The sequence below is a fragment of the Opisthorchis viverrini genome, assembly GCF_000715545.1.
Source record: "Opisthorchis viverrini unplaced genomic scaffold opera_v5_138, whole genome shotgun sequence".
In the NCBI taxonomy this organism is placed as follows: Eukaryota; Metazoa; Platyhelminthes; class Trematoda; order Opisthorchiida; family Opisthorchiidae; genus Opisthorchis; species Opisthorchis viverrini.
Window position 1 is genome coordinate 1295382 of NW_008751794.1, and position 26940 is coordinate 1322321.

A 26940-nucleotide genomic window follows, 5' to 3' on the forward strand; every position below is an offset into this window, starting at 1 on the left:
GTCCAACTGAAGGACACAAGTGAAAAAATGGTTTAACAGTGTCCTTTAAGTTCTCAGCGACGGGAAGAATGATGACCAGCGCGAGGATTTGCACGAATAGGTGCCTAGTAATTTGAGCAGGGTCCTAGAAGCGTGGAAAACCGTCGGAGGAAGGTTATTCCACGCGGCAACTACCGGGAATGAGAAGAAATCCTGTCTAGTGAAAGTGTACGTTCTGAGCTTGAAAATCTTGCGATGTCTTTGCCGTGTGCTTGTTGGGTCAACGGTGAAAAACCTGTTGGCCAAACCTTGTTCAAACAAAGCGCAATGAAATATTAGGTCCCGGAGTCATTCCTACTCCATAGGAAAAAGGTCATACACTGCGAGACGCGTTTCGTAGTCCACGGATTTGAGGCCGGCAACCATTCTCATGGCGGCTCGCTGGACACGCTCAATGAGGGTTACGTCTTTCGTGCTCCCTGAGTAGACAACTTGGTTGGCATTTTCAAGGAGCATTCTGACGTAGGCCCCACTGAGTACTTGCAAGCCCCTGAGAGTAATACGGAGGAAGATGCTCCGAATCATTTGTAGGACGGTGAATGCCTTTTCAGGCGATTTCTCATGGTGCAGTGAGAATAAATGTTTGAAGAGAGCCAGATACCCCAATCTTTTTTGGGATCCTCTTTCTTGATTTCTTCTGATTCGTTGTTAGGGTGAACGACGAATGTAACGAATCTTCGGTATGTATTTGTTTTTTGTTTAGTTTCGATTCATTAATGTTTGAAGAGAGCCAGATACCCCAATCTTTTTTGGGACCTATCCTCTTGATTTCTTCTTATTCGTTGTTAGGGTGAACGACGAATGTAACGAATCTTCGGTATGTATTTGTTTTTTGTTTAGTTGGTTTCGATTCATACGGTTCATTAGTTTTTGATTCAAGGACTTATCATTATCAGCATCGAAAGCATGATATCAGTGTTCAACACTGATGCTTCGCTGCCGTACGACCATCGTTTATTTGGAAGCCTAATTGTGAAGCAAAGAATAAAAAGGAACCCTATCTTACTACAATCATTCTGAGGTGCCTACACCTCCAAAAACCTATTCAGGTAATCTGGATAGAAACTGAGAACAAGATCGCCACTGACATCGGCTGGCAGCCATATCTTGCAGCGTCTCCAACCAGGTGCTGCAACGATCATGCGGTTTCCATCTTTGAAGGCGAGTAGCACCGCCAGCACCCAAACGTTTCGTGATTTCTTTCATCCGTCACGAAGAGATCGGACCTTACCGTCGTGTGACGGTTTGCGCACCTCAGCGACCCATTGAGCTATACTCACAGGTTCTCTCGTGCCAGTTTTTCAATGGTTGGATGTCTGACAAACATGGTTTCCAGGCTCTCCAGGTTAGGGGTTGGAACACGTGGTGACTCGTTCCGCAGAAACCGTAATGCATTTGCATTTTCCGCAAAACACCGCTGTTTTTGTGCCAAAGGCTTTGGTTGAGAACCCTAATCGTCCTGTCCAGGTGTGTGCACCCTAACAGTATCCCAGCCCACGTACACATATGAACTGCACATATACAGATATAATCATGCCACATCGGCCGTGGCGTGGTGCCATCAGCCGGGTTGCCTTACTTGTTGCATACAGCAGGGCGGGCAAACGAAAACAGGCTACTGCTGACGCCTTCCTTCCAAATACTTTTCCCCCCTCGTCTTACTCCAATACTAACTCTCCTCTTGTAGGCCCAGCACTCAAGACTGATCACTCCGTTCGTCAGCAGCATCTGCTCGTCACATGGCGCCGATATCCTCAGGTATCTCCAAATCAACCTTCAAGCCTTGACACCCAGTCTATTTGTCCGCCTTCAATGTCCGAACTCTGAAGTAGCCTGGACAACAAGCTGCTCTAGCTCTCACACTGGACTCATTTGACATCGATGTGTGCTGTGTCCCAGGAACACGGATGCAAGATGCACGCACAGTGATTGAACTAACCGCTCCGTCGGTCTCCACTAGCTTCCGGCTGCGCACCTCTGGTGATTCAGAGGCTGCTGCGGTGGGATGTGCAGGGGTTGTTATCGTCTTGAGTCACCGGGCGGAAGTATCCTTGTTTGACTGCACAGTTAGCACCGGTGCATAAATTTCTGCAGCATATCTGCACCCGGGTGCGGACATTTCCGCACAGTGTCCGCAGATTTCTGCGGAAATTTCTGCACCGGTGCTAACTGTGCAGTCAAACAAGGATACTTCCGCCCGGTGACTCAAGACGATAACAACCCCTGCACATGAGTGCCTGTTGATAGTTGTTCATCTGGCAACGTCTGTGCAGGAGTCTTACAAGCGGGAAGTTGATCGATGTAAGTTTCGTCTTATCTGTCTACGCCCCAACTGACTGCAGCCCCGACGCCGTCAAAGACAGGTTTTATGACGCCATGAATGCCCTGCTGCGACGAGCTAAAAGCTCAGACATCGTGGTGGTTGCCGCCTCTTTGCATAGTGCTTAGACTTTCGCCTGTGGCACGGCACCGCAGGCCCACTCAAGCACTGGATATGAGACGCAACGGTGGGACTGCCTAAATCTCGGATAAATGTGGCAGCCAGCCCCGAACATAACTTGATGCGACGAATTATCAGACGTCAAGTAAGGGTGACCGCACAAGCCGACTGTGAAGTATGGTAGACAGGGAAAGCTAAATATATCAAAAAGACCCACAAGCCGCTAATATACCACTTGATCCGTGTGACCGGCCCCCGGAAACCACCTGTGAGCGAGAACATCAAGGATCGGAATGGAGCGAACATCTCGAATAACGAAGAATGTCTCGACCGATGGGCTGAATATTTCGAACAACAACTCTCATGGCCGCCAGCTGGCACCCATCTGGAGCCCACAGGTGATGCGGAACCCTGAATGATGTGTATGGAACCGCCCACGGCCTTGGAGGTTTATGACTGCGTATGTTCTCTTAAGCGCCACCGAGCCTCGTGTGCGGATAACTTCTCAACTGCATTGTTCAGAGATGAGGGTGAAGTCCTCTGTTAGCGGTTGTCTGATCCGGTTGCTTGCATTTGGGAAACTGAGTCAGTCCCGGACAACTCGAGAGAGCCGGTGCCAGTGCATATTTTCAAAGGGACTGGTAGTGAGTGTGGCAACCACAGGGGGATCAGCTTGTCCCGGTCGCAACGAGACTGTTGGCGTCACTGGTGCCTCATCCTCTCATGGTAGCTTGTGAAACACCAACTCGAGAGCAGCAAACGGGATTCCGGTTTGCTAGGGGTTGCGTTGACCAAATCTTCACATTTTGTCATGTGCTAGAACAGCGCCATATGTATAAGCGACCCACAATTCTAGTGTTTCTGGATTTCCAAGGCGCATTTGACTCGGTTGATCCATCTGCTCTCCTAGGCACTCTTACCCACCAAGGAATGTCCCGAAAGTTCGTGAACATAATAAGCTCTTTGTATTCCCAGACTTACGGACGTGTGCGAGTATGCGGCGAGCTCTTCAAAAGCTTCCGTATACAAAGCGGTGTCCGTCAGGGATGCCCACTCTCTCCATTCCTTTTTAACTTTGTGATCGATGAAATAATGAGACGAACGCTGGAGGGTCTCCAAAACCCTGGTGTTCAAATATTTTGTGAAGAAAACCTTGTCGATCTGGAATATGCAGACGACATCGTTCTCATGTTCGAAGGGGCGGAGAAGGCGCAAGTATTGTTGGATGAACTGACCAAAGTCATCCCGTCCTTTGGTATTCACTTTGCACCCACAAAATGTAAGGTCATGCTTGTGGATGTGCAGTTACTGAACACGCCACTTACAATCCAGGGAGAGGTACTGGAAGTTGTGGAGCGTTTTACGTATCTTGGAAGTTGTATTAATTCTCATTGTAGTGTGACAGATGAGGTAAATACACGAATCTGCAAGACTCGGGTCGCGTTTGCTAATTTGAGACACTCTAAATCTTAAGGGGCGTGTGTCAAGCTACAGTGCGGGCTGTTTTGTTGTATGGATGTGAGACTTGGCCTGTTCGATCAGCGGAACTGAGACGTCTTCAGATGTTCGACAATCGTTGTCTCAGAACCATAGCTCGTGTGGGTTGGTGTCGGCGTATCCGTAACGAGGCCATTAGGAAGCGAGTTTTCGGTTGTGCAACGGATACGTCCATTGAAGAATGTAACCAGCACCAAAAGCTGCGTTGGTCGATACATGTGTTACGTATGTCTGGCCGTCGTTTGCCGAATAGAGTGCTGTTTTTGTCCAATTCAGCGTGGCGGATGCAGTATCGGATCAAATGGAATGGCCTATTGGACCAGGGCGGTCAAGCTCGAAGGTTCAGCCCTCGAAGTTGATTGGACATTCGGCTAGACAAACGCACACCACAAGCCAGATAATTTTTGGTGTTGATGACCGTTCCAGTTTAATCGGGAACAGGCACTTCTATTGAGTGCGCTTGTCCAGACTGAATCAGGTCCAGGGAGCGTGTTTGCCGTTTGATTTTTTTCACATACTTGCGCAGAGGCAAAGGCGCAACAGTTTTCATGTTTGCACCGGTACTAGTAGACCGCAGTTCACCGTATGCTAGATATGCAAGCCTGTTTTGCATGTTGGACAAGTCAGCAGGTGAATGAGTGACTAAGGAAACAGCTCCTTTGATTCCACCATAAAAATAATGGTGAGGAAGCTTCCATTTCAGACTAGATGATTCCGCAGCATGGAAGCACCAGTGCTGAACAGAGTCAAAACCCGTTCAGGAGTAGAGATTGTATGCACCTAGTACATTGTGTGCTGCTTGATGCGTAAATGTTTCTCGCCAATAACGGTCTTTTACAGCGTCCTCGACAAGTACGGACCACTAAAAATTGGTATATACAGCTCTTCTTTTTCAACCTCGTAATTGATGAGATGTTGGGAAAGGCTACAATCCATAGGGATTCCACCTCCTCCAGGTGAGATACTGGCTTATATTGGTTACGGGGATGATGATTTCTCTCCATCTTCAGTCAGTATTTTGATGAGAATAATCAATTTTTCTGAATGCGTTTTGATCCTCCAGAATATAAAACCTTGGCACGAGACCGGGTCGGCAGCACCTTGACTCCATATGTAACAGGCCATCTGTCGGTAGCCAATAAGTACAACCACCTTAAGAGTGTTGTGTCCCCCTCTCGCCGTGCTGCAAACGAGTCACCTGCGGCAAGCAAAGCTACTCCATATCTGCACCACACCTTCAAATGTCACGGAATCTGGCGTCGTGAGACAGATTGTCAATCACAGGCAAGGCTTTTGGTGCTCATACACCGTCGTTCATCACCACAAATAGAAAATTGTGTTATGAAGTTATTGGTTTCATACCATGATTGCCTCCACCACTTTGTTCTTATTAAGGCTAACGAATCATGCCAACAGCGCAAACGAGCAAAGCAGTAACACCTCAAGACAAAATAAATGCAAGACCTGAAAACTGACATGCATCCTAAAAAAAGCTATGCTTGTTGCCTGTCGATGAAGCTACCGAATTTACTTCTGAGAAGCTGTGGTGGGCTTGAACTGCACTAACTTTGGTCGACCAATGACGAGACATCGAGTCACGAAGGTTTTTGGTTGCAATGTCGTGTACCTGATTGAATAGCAGACAACAGCGCCCATCAGGGACAACCTACGCCGGAGACACTTTTGATAGGGTGGCATGCTGTAGCCGCTGGCAACTATGCACCACTAACTTAGTCTACTTTCCAGTTTCAATCTGTATAACGCCCATCAGTAGCGCCTTCCACTTTGCTCTAATCCCGTTTTTACATTTTGTCCATGCTATCCAGCTCAAAGACAGCTAGTAACAGCTGAGCGGAGCAATACTGAAAATCATGATGAAAATTCTCATCATCCTTAAGGATGATAAATGGTTCTAAGTCCGCCTAACCTGTACAATGCTTGAACCTCTGTTCACCGTGTCTGCTAACAATAATTATTGTTATTGATCACCTTAACGGACCTTTATCTGACTGTCACTATCTCTGGAATACAAACGGGAATTCGGCAATTCATGAACACTACAGATTTATTTGCTCGTTCGCTCAGGGCGTATCTTCTAGAATTTCGGTCGCAAATAGAATCATCTGTTTTGCACGTTTGGCAATCCTTCAATGCATGTGAGTGCTTGGCACGCAACATGTTGTCCATATCCAGGTGGCTACCAATCGGGCTCAACGTTAATTTAAAACGATTGTACGGGGTTCCCAGAAATACGGAAACAAATCAAAATCAGACGACTAATGAAGGGAAGTCCACCAGCCACTCTACATTGAATTCTGCTGTGATATTCAGGGCATGTGATTTCCAAGTACAAATTGAGATCTAGCCACAAATCAAGTTGGCCACCAACCAGGGGCCTGTTTACCAGGTAACGAATGAAGCTCCTTGGAGCAGCGTGTAGGGCTTGTACGATGGAGATAACTGCTCTCGTGTTCTACACATCCACCCTGTCAGCCGGTTCTATTAGCGGAGGGTTAGTGTCGAAACTGTAGCAGCCATAACCACTGTACGACAAGTACACGGTTCCTACAGCTGACAACGATGATGATGGCTACAACAACGCGAGACGGTAGTGGCTACTGTCAAGTGGATTGCTATGGGATTTTCACGATCACCTAGTTGAGGTTTACGTGACTCCCACCACTGTTGTAATCATCAGAAACAGCCCTAACGTACAACCACAAACCTCACTTAATAGTACTCAGCCTTAGAGTCAGAAGAAGAGAAAGGTATGGGTGAGGGAAGGACCTGGTGCCATCATATTGCAAGTGCTCTGAGGTGTTTAAACCCCAGATCGTTCAGCTTTAACACCCTTCCGGTGCCTAGCTGCCATGCTATCCGAAAGAAGCACGAGGGCTGGGATTCTGCCAGGTTGCCCAAGCCTAGTCAGGGGAAGTCGAGGGGCAAAAGTCGGGTTCGAACAACGGACCTTCCTGTTAGTAAATTCGCGCTCTAACCACTTGAGCCATCCCGCTTAAACTCCAAGCGCTCAATCAAGCCATCTCAGAAGAAACTGACAACACGAATACCACAGATATCGATCAGCTACCATTTTTGCTGTCTGTAGCCAAGCGCAAGGGGTCATCGTCCTCATCCTGAAAGGTGGATCACCAGCAACACCTTAAATCTTCCTGATCTCACCCACACCCTTTTGCCAAGGCATACGCTATCCAACTCGCAGTTTGCGTTATTCTGAAGTATGTAGGTAGAACACTCGTCTCGGTAGACGGTGCATCGGCACGTGTAGAACATCGCCAGGCGATCGACGATGCTGGATGTTTTCTGCGATTGAAATATTTGTTGCACAACCAACTACACGTTTTCTTGTTACCTGGTTACCCACCACCTTGTTGGCAGCCCTATGTTGCGGTGGACAACCTGGTTTTACTAAGTCTGGCAATGTAACGGGTCTAATCGTGCACTGGAAGTGTGCTTCGTAAGTATGCTAGGCCGCTTTTTCCATCCCACATCAATGCTTACATCCGTCTGCGATTATAGCAGGGTCGTGGAAGCACTAAAATTAGTGAATCCAGTTACCTTTTTTATTTCCCATCCCCGTCACTCTTGTCATTCTGTTTCTTGAACTGGTATGTTTGTCTGATGACCTGCGTTTTCCTTCTACTTGATCCAACTTAAAAACGCTTCAATTTCTGAATGCTCTCTTCTAAAACAGCTCCAAAATGGAATGTGCTGAAGTTGTGTTGATTGTTGGCTGCTTGCAGGCAGATAGACACATTAACCCTACTGTACAGGCTTTTAATGAAGTGTTTCACGTTGATTCGTTGTTTTTGTTTACGACTAACTCGGTGATTTTCCCCTCAAATCATTCTTATTACACCCTAGCCATCACCACCAATAGGCTGATGAAAACATTCTCACGATGACTTTGTCAAAGGTCTTCAGATCATGGGAAAGTGCTTGTGAGGACGACAACTACCTTCCCTTCCTGGAGGCAATAAAGGTTGGTTTCAACAATGTTTCCTAGTTTTGAAATAGACATTATTTTATATTTTTAGTGGTACTTTTTAGCGTTCCTTGGATTCTAATTGCGTACTACGTCTTGTTGCTTGATTTCTTTCTTTTTCCGACCTGCATAACCTTTGACGTCGGTTATGACATAGTGAAAACATGGATTGTTGTTATGCAGTACCATCAGTACGTGGGCGATTTTTTATGGCAGTCACCACTTCTGATTTGAATGTCTTTATTTGGACTTGCTCTCCTTGATGTACTCATTTTTTCGTTTTCTAACGTTCCGTCCGCTTCCCAGGTCTTCTTACAAAGTGGAACCGTTAAGGACAATATTTCTGGCGCGGCTGACTCCAAAGCCTTGAATTCACTTCTGTGTGCAGCCTTTTCTGACAGTCATCCCATTAACGTTCGGCGATGCATTTTGGATTTTCTCCATTTTCTCGGTTAGTGAAACATTTTCGCCTGTTCTTAACTAGATGACCGCTTGCATCCAACAGGGTCGCATCTAATGATGCGTCTTCGTCTTCTTACGTCGTTTTCAATTCTCAATCCTCTGATTTTCGGTCTATCTTCAAAGTCTTTCACCGGATCAGACCAGATCAAGGTAAGTGAGAAGTCTAGTTAGATTGACCCACTGTTCCGCAGCTACTTAAAACGATACAACTCTACACCACTGACTTGCATCATCTTCGGGTCCCAATTGAGTCCGAAACCTTTACTTATGCACTAAAATTCGTATTGCGGATCGTACGTCAGTCAAAGCCAGACGAATCGCTTGAACCCATCCTGGGTATCCTCGCCAACCTATCTCATTTCTCTTCATCGATTACACAGTGTTTTACAAGAAAGGTATTTTCTCATTCGTGGATAGTCAAAGGTTTTTCCAAACTTTCCAGGACGATTTTGAAGTTTTACGCAAATGCCTTCTTCACATAATGAGTTCAGACAGTGTTAGTCAGTCGAGTTTGGTCTTTTCAATGACTGTCCGATTCTACCTTTGGCGCACAGCCGACAAGGTATGTGTTAGTATTCTGATTTTCCTCGTTTTCGCCAATCCCCTGGGCCTGTTATTTCATCCCTTTCATCCGTTCCAACGTGTTGTGATCAACCTTAATCGCATCTAGGGACGTTTTACTTGAGCTGTGTGACTTGAAATGATGTCTGCATTGTCTACCCCTGATTAGCTTCTCGCATTTGCTTAAATTTGACTGCCTTGGCTCGCGAGCCGCATTCATTTGCAAACTAATTTAACTGAACCCCAGTTGAATCTCGTTTGTGATATTTTTCGAATGAATATGCTGTACAAAGGTCGTCTCACGTTTCAGTTGGTACGATGTTCGAAGAGTCGCAGTACGTTGTCCGGACGGAATACACTGTTCATCAGATTATTATAATCACTTCATAGTGTTTCATCCGGGTTGTGTGGCTTGAAATGATTTCGTTTGAATGTTTCCCGTCTATGACTGGTATCTATATTTTTATGGCTCGAGTTGTTAGAGCGCGAACATCCTGACCGTGAGGTCTATGGTTCGAACCCGACCTCTGCATGCAAGCTAGGCACCGGAAGGGTGCTGCAGCTGAACGATTCAGATTATGGTGAATCAGGGTTTCCTGCTCGATCACTCACGCCACTCTAATTCCTATGAAGATTATACAGTTAACCTTCTGAGCTGAGGTCTGCGATACCTTGGCATTCCACCATGTTATCCAAACATATCCTATTTTTGCGTGACGCTGTACGATCACGTTTGGCATACTGTATGACTAACGAATAGTATGGCTCCATCTGCGAGCTTGGATGTGACAGACAGGTCAATCTTACCATTATTCATATGGAGCAAGATACCGGTTTATCTGAGTTAAGTAGTGGGTATGTCGTGCAAATCTGTTCATTCCAGGAATGTAAATAAATTCCAAGCAAATCGTCCGAGCCGGAACAAACAAAACGTTGATTCAGTGTTGGATGTGTTTTAACAGCTGTCTTCGCAGTATCAAATGTCTACGTTGTTTTCATCAAACCACTACTTGCCCACAGATTGTAACTTCTGAATGCTTATTGTGGTCATTATGGCGTGTAAGCAGTAAGCTGTGCGCCCTCAGGAGAGATCTACCTAGTGTTATCCCAAATGTTGGCTTTGACTTTTTTATTGGTATCGACTGACCAGCCTGCTTCGTTCATTTGCAGCAACCACTTTACTGCCTAGCAGACCAGGCCTCTAACAGCTAGGCTGAATTTCTTCAGTCGGATTTAAGAACCTCACTATCTCACTTGAATCTAAACACATTATTGTTGTTATTATCCCTGCGTGTGTGGCTAGTTTACAGCCCCCGGAGGTTTCAAATTTGTGGAGTTTTTATTCTGGCAGTTCAGTCCAGTTGCCGAACTTGGATGCTCAATCAATCACGAAACACAGTCTATGCTTTGACAGTATTTCAGGTCTAATTGCGGCTCACAGCCAGCTGCTAATATTAAGGCACGAACCTCTGATTAGACTCTTCGCGCTTTGAGACTAACTCAAATACACCTATTGCTCTTGTCTGTGTCTTTCAATATTCCAGCCCCCCACCTACTTTTGATAGGTTGGATGGCGTGTATGCGACGAAAGTACGTTATAACTCAATGATTTTTTTTGTAAAAAAAGGTCTGCTATGATTACTAGAGACTTCTGCCTCCTATTTTTCACCTCATCGGCCCACTGCCAACAAAAACATTTGAATGAAATTCTACACGTCAAAGTTCACACATTTTCCCATACTTTTCCCCATTCTTGTCAAGTTTTTCGAGGGGCTGAATGTTCATAAGTCTCTGCAGATCCTTTTCAACCTTTTATTGAACGGAGAAATTTCTTTACCTGGACTTTGTGCCGGAGATCTCCTCGCTGATATGTGTCGTGAGCCGAAAATTGCAAACCAGTTGAGCAGGTGGGTGACTGTGATTGTCATTTGAGCGGTAGAGAGTGGGTGAACTCCATACTCTTCATTCAGCAGTGATTTTGACTACTATAACAAATCAATACGTCCCACTCTTGTAAAGTGAAGATCTTTGGTTGCGTGTTTCTTCCATTATTTATTAGTATTCCATTCCATGAAACCGCTGTTTCAAGAGGGAGGGTGAAACTCAAAGCAGACCTCCCATAACAGCTCGGGAGACCCCTGTAGCTGGACAGCCAAATGGTTGAGTATCACAAATGGTGCTCACACCCAGTTGGTAAAAAGATGTTACTGAGAGCCATGGGTGACTTCCACCATGATTCAGCTGATAAACAGTAAAAACTTGCGCAGAGTTGTATCTTTATTAGGATTTTTCTATACATTGCATATTTCCTTAAAGCTACTCATGGTGTTGGTAACTCGAATTTTCTTTGATCTTTATCCACGATCATACACATGGTTAATTTCACCACAGTGATCTCAAATCACAACGTGCTCATGTCCCTTTCTGTGCTAATTCACCTTTTTCAGCCTTCAAGAGTTTAAAAATTATTTAAAGGAAATCATCGTGCAGTTGAAAGCTAAGGATACCTCTTTAGTATTGAAGGTAAGTGTCCTTCCGTACTTCCGAGTGATTCATAGTGAATCTTCGCTTTTTTGATGTGGTGAATGCTAAGTTCTCTACTCACATTTCTTGACTGCTTTGAACACTGTACTGAATGCTGACTGGTGTTCTGTTCGCCCAGCCTTACAACTTGGTTGCAAACGTTTGGTCACCAGTCGAGGTGATATAATCAGTGATTGGTAGATTAGCGTTGCGTTGGTAAAGAGTGAAGAAAAAGAGTTTCTACAAACAGCCTTATGTCCCTGTCTGAAACGATCAAGGACAATATCCCTGCACCTTGGAACATCAACGAATTAAGGGCGCCATTGGTGCCCAACACCCTTTGTGGACCTCGTTCAACAGGAGCTCACCAAACAACGACAAACTTTAACTGGGTGGTCCGACTACGAAGTAACAGCATAATCGCAGCTGCGACCAGTTACGTTCTATGTCCTGTAGAGTATCTAAGAGCTTTCGGAGAGAATCGCGCGACCCCTAACCAAGTGGAAGCAATGATCTCACAGCGTTCAGTTTGACGGTACCATCTTCAATGAACTCTTCTGTGGTGACAGAGTCACGGCTTATGCAGTTGCCCACATGAGTGGAGTGGTCGGTCTCAAGTTTCCCTCCCGGAAGTCTCAGATGAACATAGGGGTAACTCAAATCCCCGAAGCAATACTCTGCACTTTGAAGACGCAAAACGCATACAGAAACTAGACATCACATCCAAAATTCTGTCCAGACTGGACTGTGCGAACCCATTGTCCTCAAATAGGAAGACATTACGATCCGGATGGTCCTCTGGTCCTCTCTGTAGATGTGATTTCGATATCAGGAGCCTCAACCCATGGAAGTATGCATCCCATGACAACATCCATGGAAAAAAAAACTGAACAGGAATGGAGAGAGAAACCTTGTCTAGCTCCACCAGGCGAAGGAAAACTTCTCGACGGTCCGTTGTGATATCTTAGGCAACCAGAAATACAAGAATAGCATACATGAATTATGTTTACGAGCTTCAGAGGTATTCCTCTTTGGCCAAGCATACGTGTAGGAACTGACCCCTTTACAGAGCCAAAAACTCCTTGAAGTCGTGTAGAATATTAGCAGGTGGTGTGTATGTTTGCCGCTACTCAAGAGGTGATCAGTGCACCCCCAAGCAGGTTAAACCCCATTCGCTGCTCTCGGATTCGCATCTCATGTGCCTGGGTTTGGCGTTGCACTATTGCTGAAGCCAGTAGCCGCGTTCGATGGGCATCAGGTTGATACCTCTACGGTCGTTTCGTGTACCTTTCTTGAGTTGATTGGCTGCAGTTGTCTGGAATGTATTCTTGTTTCCAAATTGATCCAAGCAACCTAGTTAAGGCAGAAGACAACGGTCATCACGGCCCTTAATTGACGTTGTTGGAAGCTCATCCGAGCCGCAGGTCTGATGACGTCCCAAAGAAGAAAGTCGTAATGGATCTTCATTAGATGCAGAAGCATCTAAACTTCAAGACCACTGTTGAAGTTGAGTTGGTCGAAAGATAAGCAGAGAAGCCAATCTCCTACTAATCTTACCAAGAACATTCTGCCCAGCGACTTAGACACTGGTGGGTATTATCTATTAGAGTTCCAATATCTTCTATTAGCTCACTAGTAGACGGTATCCTGGGTCCTATTTTCCGGACTGGTTGGAACTTCCCACGCCATAGCTCCCTCATCCTTTGAGCTTGTTGGTTCCACCACGCCTGCTCATCCACATACGAACTTCTTTTGAGTTGACGTCGAACCAGTTTGTGTTGCGGTCCCGAAGGGATACAAAGTATTTTATCAAAAGTGATGGCGACCATTCTGAAATCCGGTATGTGCGCGCTCGGAAACACCACTTGCCAAGTTTCCAGTTTCACATATGGTGGTTGTTATCTTCTCCCAGTAGAGGGTAAGGTCTTCTGAAGAGGTCGCTTCCAAATCATCACCTAACTGGTTTTGAGACTTTTTTTCCACTTCGTGGCTGATAAACCTCCTCCACTACCTAGCGGGACGTTCGCTTCTTTAATGTACCCGCGATGTCCGCTGAAAATTTGCATTGGGTGAGAGCACCATCCGAATCAGCCCATTTTCCAGAGCGGTCGGTGGTTGAATATTGAACCTCGCTTCCGGTAGCTGACAGTCACGTTATCGATTTTGTTCCACGGTTGTTTATCAGTAGAGGGGCACCAAGTAACAATGGGGCCTAATAAAGGGCGTCCATCTTGGATCTAAGCTAAACTTACCACCAATTCGCGCCTTACTTGGACTAAGATGCTCTATTTGCGCATTAGAATCCCCTGCAATGAGTACTATATCTACATTCTTCGTGGTGGTTGAGTAGAAACTGTTAACAAAGGGCGGTAGCGATTTAGACCGACGTGCCTCCCTGTAGAAGTGAACAAACAAGCGGCACTGATGTGGCTATTTACAGATATCCACCCAAGCAAGAGGACCTCATTTAGGGAGCTGAGATCTTCACCGTTACCAACGCTGTACCAATCCGCAGCAGCTGAGTAATCACCTGAAGTTCGCTGTCTGTAGCTTCCAGATGGCGGCGTCGTAGTCTCGGCTACCGTTCTTTGATCGTGTATTCGGGTCTTGAGCAGCTTGCTTAAATGCTATAGTCATTGATAATGAAAACGGGGGACGGGATCTTATAAATGAAGGATGGTAGGCAGTTGTGAGCAACGTGTGGACTCCATGGGGAGTAACTGACATATCTACAGCTTCGCTATACGGAAGAGTGATCATCAAATGGAATGTGAGGTGAGCTAAGGGAAGCAGCAGTCTCATGTTCTCCCTTATCCGCCCCACTCCATGGAGAAAATGGGGCACCCTGACTGATATTATACGACGTTCGATGTGGCATAAAAGTGCGCTTGCTTGTGCTATTGTCAGGGTGCCAAAACTCAGGAAAGACAAGTCTGTTAGATGTAATACCCACTCGTTATTATGTAGCATTTTAATTTTCTGTGGGCTTATCGTTGAGCCGGATTAGGGACATTAAATAGAGCCCCCACGAGGCAGAGAAATCGCTCAAAGAAACTTCTCCACCGAGTGGTGAATTTTGTTTACCTTTTTTCCCTCGTTGTCCATTCCAACTCTTGAGCATGTGGTTGCTTGAGTTCATGTCATTAACGTTGGTATGGTGTTGTATTTTGATACAATTGTACAGACAAACTGCCGACTGAATGCGTATCACACCGCAAACCGTGCGATTTTTTCAGACTGGTGTAGTCAGGTGGTCACGTCGGGGATTTTCCGCGATCTAACATCAACTCAACCGCAAAATGGTATTCGCGTTCGTGCAGAATTGCAAAATTCTGCCTTTGGGGTTTGGATAACACTGTGCCCCCCTCAGTTTTCAATGTTTTTCACTGGGAATTCCGCGACGCCATAAAACCAGTCGATATGTATTGATGGTGGTATTGATGGGGACTCTCTATCCTTCCCAAGTGAACCAATCCTCACGTACACAGGAGACTGCGAGAAAAGAATTCAGCCTCCTTCCAACAAAGACAGTTGGCAGGTGGATACTTCCACGATTCCTGTCACACGTGCTAATGTGTGGAACTAAACAAGTTGATAGCACACCCACCAATGGCTAGCTAGTAAGGTCCATTAACAAATGCGGACAACTATTATGTGATGAGACAAACGAAACGTCTGGTAGCGTATGAGCTCACCAGAATCAGCCATTGTGATCCAGCTAATTTTTCAATTGTACTAACCACGAGTACTAGAGGGTGGGGAAGTTCTACAGCCATTAAAGTTATCAGGGTTTCGGAAAAGACGGAGCTGTATGATGCAGATATAACGTGGCTTGGATACAATTCAGTCTTTGAAAAGAAATTGTTCTCTTGAATACCTGACAAATCAATACATTTAATTACGAAATATTCGCCCTTGGTTTTACCAATTAACCTCAAGTTAAATAGTCCGAATGAACATTTGGTAGTGTCGACAAAACCCCCAGAGGAAGACATTCCGCCTTTGGGACATTCTGTTTCGCCCATTGTGTCTCTTGTTAAGGTCATTAGTGTTGGTTGGTCTGATGCTTGTTTTCGCAATTTATTCCCCCCGGTCAGACTTCTTAATGAATCCCTTTAGCTGACTCCGAGTTCAAAGTTTTGTGTCCAGTATGATGCACTGAATTTACTCATCAGCGTACAAAACCCGTGAATTTTGTGGACCATGTGTGACCCACTTTGGAATTACACGGACGACTGAAAGGTGCACGTTTCAGGATGACTTCGATGAATTCAGTAATTCGGTAGCCGCATGCCGCCATAACAGATTCGTATATGGTGTTTAGGTCATACAAACCGCACTCGGGTCCAATCGGATCCCTAATCAGAGCCTGGAATCGCTCCAGATGTATAACTAATTGGTGAGGGATGGTCATTGTTTGGTTCGGTAAGGAGCCCAAATACACAATGCAACTTCCAACTGATGGTCTACCAACTAAGTCAACATGGATCTTTCACGGTGCATCTCACTTGAATATCATACGGAATTAACGGACAGCTGAGAAATGCTGCGGTTGGTACCCTCAACACTGGGCCGGCCGTCGATATCATCCGAATCAGTGATTACCGGTGGCGCCGATAGTCTAGCCATTGGTCATCGGGTAGAGGTACGGTAATGCGTGGGTACAGTTCCAGTGCACAGGTTCATCGCTTCCGCCTTTGAACGTTTGGCTTAGAGCGCTTTTGTTTTCCTGATTCTAGTTCGATATTTGTCGACTGGGGCTTAGTCCTTCGACTCCATGAAAATTTTCACTTCAGAACCTCTTGTATATTATGTGATGATATACCAGTGGACAGTACAGGTGGAGTTAAACTTGTCATATCTTACTACAATTTTCAGCAGTTTACACTACCTGGTGGGCATCCCGCACCTCATGTTTCTTTTCCCGAGTTTTGCACTCATATAAAGACCTGAATGGAAAAATTCAATTCCTCCCATTATTGACCATCTTTTAGCTGCTCCACTTACTTCGCTGTTTGTTGGACAATGGCGCCGATCGCAAGGCAGAGCAGCATATCCGGGATTTGTTCTTTGAGCAGCAGTCAACTGAGGATGATCCTCCACTCGAACCGTTGGATACACTATTCCAACTGGTTATTGGACCTGACGATCTTGTAGCCACTGCAGCACTGGATCTACTGATACGATTAGTCGCTTCGCAAGAGGTGGGTCCTTCTTTACCGTTGTTTCTGTTTTCTCTTCACAGTCTGTCACAAGATACCCTGTTTAGGGCGCTAAATTACCGCCTGGAACGCTTGCAGTTCGAACCCGACGTGGGCATCTCAACCGTTCCTGTCAAGGCTTGGGCAGCCTGGTAGTATCTCAACCCTCTTGCTTCCTTCGGGTGGCGTAGTAGCTATTGCGAGAAATTCTTCACTCTGATAATCTCTAGGTTGAGGTCTAGCGATTTTGTGCTTACTGTGTGTTTTGTACATGTTATGCTCTGAGTACTTGTTGGTCTAAGGTCTAGATGACCCCTGTCTAGGCTTGGGCAGCCTGACGGTATCCCAGCCCTCGTGCTTCCTTCGGGTAGCATGGCAGCTAGGCACCGAAGGATGTTACAGCTGAACGATTTTTCAGATGAACATATTGAAAAGTAAGTACTGTACGATTGTTGATTGTTGTACATCGACTTTTGTCAGATGACTTGTTGTTTTCAAGTCTGTCATCATACTTTAGTGCCTAGAAAAGTTCAAGTTTCACGTCTGTCAGTCCTCATCATCCGTCTTCTCACACTGATTTTTATATGATAATTGCCGACGTATTACTTGCACAGAATTTTCGGGTACCCGATTGCAAACTTATGCCTTTAAATACAAGTATTTCCGTCCGTTGAAGTTTTGAAAATCCATACACAGAGTCACATCTCACCTGGCACCAAACTTTTCCGTCTGGCCAGCACGTGTTCATCCTTATCTGACATTAATTCCTTAACAGGAGCACACATTGGCGGACAAAGAAAACAAGCCCGCCTGCAAGGTTCCATATGAGTGGTTGCTTGAATCCGCCATCAGTGGTTTGCAAAGTAACACAATTGCCGATTCTGTCAACTTCCGGATTCTTCTGGAATCAGCCAACCATCAACAGTCAATCATCTGCTCACGACTACTACGTAGAGTTCTACTCATTCGTTTAGCCGACCGGTTGGTTCAGTGCATACAGAGCACACGTACCGCGGACGTTCTCTCCACGCCTGACAACGGGACACTAGACAATGTTTTTGCATTAGTGGAACTACTATTCAGGACGGTTTTGGGGCAGTTTGACGGGAACCTGTTGATCGGTATATTGGCCGGGAATAAAAAACCGGATGTGACCTTGAACATACCGGGACCGGCAAACGCCAAAGCTGATGTGGAATCTTGGTGAGTTTAGCCACATTTTTTGTTTTATATTGTTTTTTGTCGTATAGTTTAGGAAGGTTTCCAACTCGGGTATAACGGGAGTTTAGTGGTCAGCATATTTTTACGAGCTAACGGCAGTGGATACGAATGACATTCCCGGTGCGATCCAGACATCTAGCCTTTTCACAACCAAGTGAAAAGTTGAAGGTTCAAAATTGTCATGTCTTTCGTTCGCCCAACCCGCTCACGCTCGCCAGCAAGCCTAACCAGTGGTCAGATGTTGAACCGTAATGCCTTTGTGCGCAGAATATACGTTTCATCCATGTGGTCCCTTGATAGTCCTGTTGGAATTAATTCTGATCACTCGTAGCCCATACCTTAATACATGCGATTTCCGACATCTTGACATCGATTTTGCAAGCACTCACACTTTCACTTCCGAGACATTTTACTACTTGAAATTTCGTAAAAGTTATCCTCGTCTCCAACACTTGTTTAGCGGACATGTATGTTGGTGGGCGTCTAAGATTATCCGTCTCCTCTTATCACCAACAGACTCAACCAACGAATGAATGATTAAGAGTTGTTCCAACCTTGTAGGATTCGAAGGTGTTCAGAAAATGCCAACACAGGAACGTTAGGTTGGTGGTGAACATAATACTCACTTTCCGAATATGTTCTTTTCGCGACACCACATACGGAGATAAAATCCCTCGACGAATGAAAGTGAAATCTCATCCTAATCGAGCTAAGTAAGGCTACCCAACAAAAGAGCCATTATTATTGCTCTCCCAGCCTTGAAAACGTCTGTTGTGGAACCGGCGAACATGAATTTCACGTTCCATTCTCTTTTTGGTGTGAATCGCTTCGCTATATAGCTGTTAGCTCAGGCTCCTAATGAACTTGACCATTGATGGTCATTTCAAAAATCTCCTAGAGAACTCATTACTTCAAGCTTGGAATGTTGTATTCAGAGGAGGGAATTATGAAAAAGGTGTTCAACTGAGCGCCGAAGTTACCCCACGAAACGTGTTTATCTACCGGGTTCAGCCATCTCATTTGAAATTGCAGCATCGAAGTGACTTCATAAAACCCCGTTTTTTTACCGGCAGATTCACCAAGTACTGACCAACTTCGTTGGCTGAGGCGAACTGCTAATACTGATTTACAAGGTATTCCACTCTTTGACGAGCTCTGACGGGTCGCAGTGTCTCCACGGATTCATATTCCGACTGGTTACGACCATCATCTCTTTTTCCTTTTAGCCTCCATTATCCTCTCTCAGAGTTACACGTCTCTTATCAGTCAGACTTCCAGCCTCTTCCCTGACATGCATTTCTTCTCTTCCCCAGCCTACTGTCTATGGGTTTGGCTGTTGAAGCGATGGGTCTGGTGTACACGTGCACCGACATGTTATCCACCATGTTTCCTGGCGTCTCACAAGAAGATGAAGTCTCTCTGACACAGCCGTCCAATGAGAAGACTGGTGGTGACAATAAACCAGCCTCGAGTGTAGCGCGTCATTGTGGTCAGTCTCTACAGACTCTGCTGGAGTGTCCGGAGACTCCAGGGCTCTTCGCCCTCGGCTTACTAACAACGTCACCAACCCATTCGTCTCCTTCCGACTACTCCGCACTAGGACTCGGGCTGGCCACACGATCTGCAATAGTCCGCTTGTTGTCTGTCGCACTGCATTTGGATACCTTCGATAACGAGCAGTAAGCATCTTTTTTTCTCGCTTTATCTAGACACGTTACTTGGACTGTCCACGTTGTCATGTGCGTGATCACCCAAAATATAGTTCCATGTCTATAAGGATGATGTATCATCTTTGTGATTATTTCTTCTTGGTGCGTTACGTTTCAGGATACTGTTTATTTCAGACCGTAGTTCCCACACAGCCGAGGCTGGTATTTCATACCACTTGCGTAGATATTTTAGTGGACTGTTAAATCGAATCAGATAAACATCGCGTAGAATGGTTCCTCTGATCGGCAGAATCTCGGCTGGATATGTTCCACTTGGGGCCTATCCACTGGCAAAACCTGTGGTCTTCTGCTTTCTTTAGAATGTCTGCCACTTCCGAAGCCGGTTTTTGTCCAGGTGAAAATCGTCTCCAATTAGAGTAAACAGGCTGCTGACTAACGTGCTCACGTAGCACCCAGGCGACATTACTGACCTGCACTCATCGCTCTGGTTGAGTGCGTTTTGCATATATAGACCGAACAAATGAGCGGTCATCGGTAACTCACTTTAAAGTTTGGTTTTCATGATGCAACTACGATGTTCGGGTGTAGTCCATTTTAGTGAAAATTTCTACCCCAGTTAGTTCAGCTTTTTATCTGCTTGGTCTGAGGAACTCTAATCACTTAGAATGCAGTGCAGAGCGTCGCTTGAATAACGTATGACTTGATTTAGACTTACCTTCGCCAGGTCGTACTTGGTATAGATCCTCTAGTAACCGTTGGAGCAAGGACTACTCATGGGAACGACCCAGCTAGTCTTAGTTGGAGAACGCACCCTCAGTCGATCGTGCAAGCAGGTAATAATCTACGTACAGCAAATTTTAATAGTAATTCAACGATGCATTGAGACTTATATTATGACTCTTCATGATTTGTGCAAATACCGTTGTATGAGGGCAGTCTTCATCAAATGCCGTCAGCAGCCTGAAAGTTAATAGAAAGTACCCACATATTGAAATAAAACCTTCGAAACAGAAATCGAAGGCGTATTTTTGGCCGGCAGCACACAGCCAACAAAACTCTGTTGGCTTCTATCATCTAATACTGGAGGTTTACCAATACAGGACTCAGCTTTAGAATTTTTTGAATTCTGAAATGCTTACATAGCCCAAGTACGCCAATTTAGGTTCATCATTGTCAGATTCCACAACCTCAGAACCCTGATCGTCGCTTTCAGATCCGTATCTTTACTGTATAACGACCCCTTACCCCAACAAACTGGAAATCAATCACCGAACCTGCTGTGTCGTTCCATGAAATGATTTTCAGAGAGACTAAAATCCGATTACTCGTCGATTACACCAGTAGTGCACCGTACATCCAATGCTCCACAACAAAGCATGGTTAGGTGGTTAGGGTAGTAGTGTTCTCAACCGGTAGCTAGCATGTTTATTAGCACCCAAAATCACATTGCCTGTCTGAAAATAGTTGATGCAACACCCATGATGAGCTGTATAACGTGGTGCAGCAGTTGTGAGTGCTAACTTAGTTTAACCGGTGTGCTATACTAGCGTCCAATGGTCGCAGGCTCCACGTTGTATTTGGGGTTGCTGAGTGATAATCGTGGATGAACCGAATAATTATGTGGAAGCAACGCAGTATTCCAGCTTCTCAGCAAAATCCGATTTAATTTTCGGGCTATTGCTCGAAGATTAGAATGGTCATTCAAGTCTCCTTGAGTTTGAGTCACTGTTACGCGTTTCACGTGTCCTCCCTTCGAACAGCTTAGTTGTTGGTTCCTGCCGATCACCACATGCAACAGTTGCACTGCAGCACAGAAATACCGTTTTCTCGAAAAGTTCCCACGGTTATCTGTGTCACCTTTTGTGGTCACACTACGGCTCGGGACTGCCTTGTAGAGCAAAGTTGCCTCATTTACATCAAAGATGCCACTAGGTGAATAGGATTCTGTTGGTTATGGCAAATGGGTGTTCTAGTTAGTGGTGGCCGCTGCAGAAACTTCATTAAGCTCTCTATTTAGTAAAAGAGAGCTAATGTTGTGATCTGAAATATAAGTGGCCAGTCGTTACTGCCACCAAACTCCTCACAGCCCAGGATTCGTTTTTATAGAACCTTTATAATTTCACAGTGTCCCGTTGTGTTGGGAAAAACAGCTGACCGAAGATGTAGTGTGTTAAACACACATCATGCACTCTGCCTGATAATTTCTGTTCCCGAGCATTTGAAAATGTCTAAAATTCCAAGTCGTCCTTTTGAAACCACTAAACTGGGCGACAGCATCACTGCACAGTAGAATACTTCGTCAGCAGTTTATACATGTGTAACATGAATTTGTACTGTCTGGGCAACTAGTGTAAAGGGGAAGGCCCCTCGCCCCAAAGTCGTTTTTTAACAAAACTAACGGTCATAAACTCTTAGACAGACAAGTAAACATCTCATGAGCACCTTATTTTAAAAAAAGCTGAACATCCTCAGCTACAGCTTCTATACGTCCTAGTTCAGTAACAACCCTAAACACTTCGAAGTACGTTTTCAAACCCTGTCTGCTTATCCGCCCTTAATGTTCGCACGCCGAAGCTAGCAGGGCCACAGGTGGCTCTTGCTCGTACGCTGGATTCCCTCTGCATTGATATATGCTGTCCCTAAGAAACAAGGATACAGGACACTGTATTGAACTTAATTGAACTAACTAGCCCGTCGCTCTCTTCCATCTTCCGGCTGCGCACTTCTAGTGATGCAGAGGACGATACTGCTGAATATGTTGTGGTGTAGGATCTGTATTGAGCGACCTGGCGGAAGCGAATCTACTTATGTATGCCGGTTGATAGTCGCCTCTGCACGGTTAGTTTGGCAACGTTTGTTAGGGAATCTCGAGAAAGTGAGGTCTGTCGCACGTCTGCTTACGCCCCAACTGACTGTAGTTCTGAAACTGTTAGACAGTTTTTATGGAGATCTAGGTACTCTGATACAACGGGCTGACAAACTCAGATATTGTTGTGGTTGCTGGTGACGAACGCCCAGGTAGGTCGACTAACTGATGCTGAGGCCCAATTGAGTGGTCGCCTTGGATTGGAGACGAGTCGCACGGACAACAGAGATCGCCTGCTTCAGATGTATGCCGATCAGAGACTGTTCCTGTACGGTATAAATTTCTGGAGTAGCGGAAATCGCTTGACAAACAGACCACATTGCCATGACTAACTGGTGGCTAGGGTCATTCACCGCTTGCCGCTCCTTCTGGAACACTAGCGTGGACCATGCACTTGTACGCTACTGTTTTTCGGTGCGCTTTTCAAGTCTACGCAAAACGTGCACACTTTGCTTAGCCATTGAGAATCTAGTGAACCTAGAAAAAAAGTCGAGGAGGTACGAGGGTTGGGATACTGCCAGGTTGCCCAAGCCTAGACAGGGGAAGTCGAGAGACAGAGGTCAGGTTCGAACTACGGACCTTCCTGTCAGTAAGTTCGCGCTCTAACCACTTGAGCCATCTCGCCCCCCAATGGACCTAGAAATCAAACGAAACAACCAGAACCGGCTACTCAAACGCCTGTCGGACGGTCCGATGCCGGATATAAACAACTACTGGGAAAATATATCCAATGTGCTACTCCAAACAGGAACTCCTATTTGCGGTACAACCCAGCCAACGTCATCCAAAAATTGGAGCTCTGATAGGACCATGTCTTTGTTGGAGTCCCGGCGACAGATTCCCCCTGGCCGTAACCGCAACTCTACCCGACGCATAATCTGATGCTAGGTGGGCTGAGACATTGGAAGAAATGGCGGCTGATCATGTCAGTGGTTCCCCCTGGCCGTAACCGCAACTCTACCCGACGCATAATCTGATGCTAGGTGGGCTGAGACATTGGAAGAAATGGCGGCTGATCGATGTCAGTGGCTTTCGTACTGTCAGTTACTTTCTAGGTTGTCTGATTGAGCACATGGAGGTGTAGGCACCTCAATACTTGACAGCAGTGGGTCCCTCCCCCTCACCTCTTTTTCTGTTCTTTTCACTCCGACTTCGAGTATAATCAAGTAGACTTTATGGTTGTACGGCAGTGGGGCATCAGGGTCAACACATGACGATGATGATGGTGCTGTTCTCTCGGCAAGGGTTTCAATGGAAAAAAATCTCGACGCTACAACGATTTTCTAAGGGCGGTTCCCGGAGGTTTGTACTAATTTCACTCCGTAAAAATATCGGCTTGTGATGAAAAAGGAAAACGATTTCCTGCCGTTTCCATGCCCAGGATCCTGGGACAGTTAGTATGACTCTAATGACTTTCACATTCGTCTACGCCCCCTTCGTGGCTATTTAAATGTTACAAAATATGCCCTCTACTACTTTAAGCATCCGTATGTTTTGTTAGTGTATCGATACAGTGAAGTGGGATTGATTCACTTGTAGACTTGATAAACTAGTACGCCACTGGCATGTGGTGGACACTTCAGTCCATCGCAGACTGTTCCCTGCCGTAACACCTTTAGAATAGTATCCAAATAAAGTAGAGGCATGAACAAACAAACTTGGTGTCCAACACTGTCGTAAACTATTTCTTCTCAGATTCGCTCTTTTGTTGCATCGCCTTCAACCAACCGATGGCAATATCACCTCTCTTCTGGATCGTATTTCTGGTGGACAAGCCGGTCTTTCCTTGTCGATGACCTCATTTCTATCCCAGTGGGTCTGTTCGGCCGCCGGAGGGAGTGTGCAACACCAATTCATGCCTGCTTTTTCATTTGACCAACTTTCCAAATCCAAAAAGCGTCCTAGTGAGTCGGATGCGCTTGAACAACGAATCGACCGGTTTCTGACCGACTGGGAAGCTGATCGAAACGCCGAAGTGAGTCTCTCCACTTGCCATTTCTTGCATTCCATTTTAGCGTCTTTATGTGGAGTAATTTCTCATAGAAACAAGTTGCTTGTTTTGACGGGGTGTTGTGGTGGTGAATCAAAACCTATGGTAGCCTGAGACAGTCTTTAATGGAGATAAAGGAGGATTGCTACAGCTGCGTTTATAAAGTTATCATGGAATTTTCCATAACGCCAAGCTAGAATTGATCTGTTCTGATTGGCCCATATTCTCACCAACTGGGCATACCTCCCTTTCGTCCTTAGACGATTCACAACCTGATATTTGGTTATTTCTAGCGGCTCATCTCCCGATACCTCCCCCTTGGGGATGCTGTTTGTCCGAACGCAGCTCATGGAACTTCTATGGCTGTGGCTGTGTCCGGTTTGTCTGGTATTGTTGTGATCCGGGTACTGTGACAGCTCCGTCGTATGGTCTCTATTTGCCGCTTGAATTTGGTTTGCGTGCGCACCCATGCCTGGGATCAGAATTGCACCGCTCTGTATTAATCCAGCGTGGATGGTGCCCATAATGTCCTCAAGTCAGCACCCCACCTGTGATTGCTGTGATCCTCCTTCTGTCAGTCTCTTCCCCTTAACTTTCCGGATACGCTAGAAGGCTCTGCCTGTCCATCTGATTGTGGATTGAAAGGTGGAGACCGAGGATACAGATTTTCAGGAAGTCAACAGGATTCCTCAAAATGGGCTTCTTCGACCGCACATGTCGATTGGGCTGGGCTACTCAGGTGAAAAATGTCATTCATCACAGCCAATAGGATGGGGGCAGTTTTCACGGGAACTTTTTAGGATTTGATCCCTTCAGTACGGCTGTCAGTCGGGAACAAGTATAGCTTAGTTCCACTAGTCTAATCTAGCAGACTGTAGGCCAATTCCGCGGCAGTTGTTCGTTTTCTGTCAACGTTCGAGGTAGTCCTCTAGCCACATTTCCTGGAGCTCGCTTCCGTAAGGTTTGACCGGGACAGGAACACCATCGGTGTGCGATTTGATGAAAAGCAGCGGGTCTCTTCACTGAGATAAATTATATTACGAAACGGTCAGGGGATGAACTCGCTGCATTCATTGGGACCCAGACGGCTGCTCACTGTGGGCTATTGGAAGCTGGTCCTGCAGTGGAGCAACACAGGAAAACCGATATGAATACGGTGTCGGATTCACAGTTGCACATCACGTAAATCAGAGCATAATGGATCAGCAGAACTGCACAAACTTGAGAACGATGTCTATTCGATTTCGGTTGTCGAGAGTGAGGTTTGCCACCTTTATTAGCGCCTAGATTCTCACATTTCAACCAAGGAAAGAGCAGATTCTAGGGACGACCAGCAGAGATGGATCTACATCTTCAAGTGACTCCCTCCTCCTGTTAGGTGATTTCAACGATCAGGTTTGCAAAGGCTGCGAAACCCCGAAGACGATGGTGTGTCCATTTGGAATCAGATCAGTGAACGGCAACGATGGTGAATCATCAATGATGTGCGCAACATTTAACCTCTCAATAATAATGACCGCATATTTCGCCCCTGTCGTTCAAAATATCTACTTTCCAGAGCAATCACTTGGGTATTGCTGTTCACTTGACACAAATGCACGTTTACTGGTTAGTAAATCACCGGTGAGTAATGTCTATAAGTGAACAGTGGTGGCTTAGTGACCTCGGTACATCGTCTTTGTTAGTCTGAGAGCGTCATTCTTATCGAATACGGCTGCGTTCGTAACAAATCTAGACAGGACGGTGTCTTGCGCCCTGCAGGCACGTAAAACGTCTTCTGAGTTGTGTGCGTTAGACTAAGATTGGTAATTATTCCAGTGGTTAACTGGCGTAAGCGACATGTGCTGAAAATCGTAAGGCTCTAAGCTGGTTCGGATCGGGGAAACTGCGGAAAACGAATGGCTGTGATTCCATTTCATACACTATCTGACTTGCTTTGTACGTTTTAGTACTGATTCGCTTTCGAGCTCAAACGTCTGTGCTTCGAACCCACCACTAAACTCCTTCATTACTCTTATGCAGACCTGGGCATGCTGAACTCGTGTTTTTTGTCTATTGTATAGTCACTGTGTCACCTGTGGCGTAGGCGTGACATCAGTTTCTCTGTCAAGGGTCGGGTTTACAATGCTGCGGTGCGCTCCATATTACTATATGGATCAGAAACCTGGCCGCTGTGCGCCGAGGACGTCAAAAGACTTTCAGTGTTTGACCATCGATGTCTTCGGAGCATTGCCCGAATCTGGTGGGAACACCGGATCAGCAATTCTGAAGTACGTCGAATGGCATTTGGGAGAAATAACTCACCCTCGATAGATGAACTGATCACACTGCACAGGTTGCGCTGGCTTGGCCACGTGCTGCGTATGCCAGTCGACCGACTTCCTCGAAGGGCTCTTTTCGCCCAACCATGTGAAGGGTGGAAGAGAGCCAGAGGCGGTCAAACAATGACTTGGCAGCGAAGTATGAA

General features: G+C 45.8%; 1 protein-coding gene across 1 annotated transcript in view; it reads left to right on the forward strand.

The window, feature by feature from the left end:
- T265_06597 (hypothetical protein) overlaps positions 1 to 26940 on the forward strand; it is a gene marked incomplete at both ends in the record, with an annotated part of 40217 nt that overhangs the window by 6347 nt on the left and 6930 nt on the right. The window contains 11 exons of the mRNA XM_009171900.1: positions 1727 to 1797; positions 3455 to 3889; positions 8286 to 8430; positions 8464 to 8591; positions 8884 to 9003; positions 10764 to 10909; positions 11450 to 11525; positions 16520 to 16729; positions 17502 to 17929; positions 19261 to 19626; positions 24179 to 24458. Of these exons, the coding sequence (XP_009170164.1) occupies positions 1727 to 1797; positions 3455 to 3889; positions 8286 to 8430; positions 8464 to 8591; positions 8884 to 9003; positions 10764 to 10909; positions 11450 to 11525; positions 16520 to 16729; positions 17502 to 17929; positions 19261 to 19626; positions 24179 to 24458 (2405 nt within the window). The remainder of the gene's footprint in view (positions 1 to 1726; positions 1798 to 3454; positions 3890 to 8285; positions 8431 to 8463; positions 8592 to 8883; positions 9004 to 10763; positions 10910 to 11449; positions 11526 to 16519; positions 16730 to 17501; positions 17930 to 19260; positions 19627 to 24178; positions 24459 to 26940) is intronic.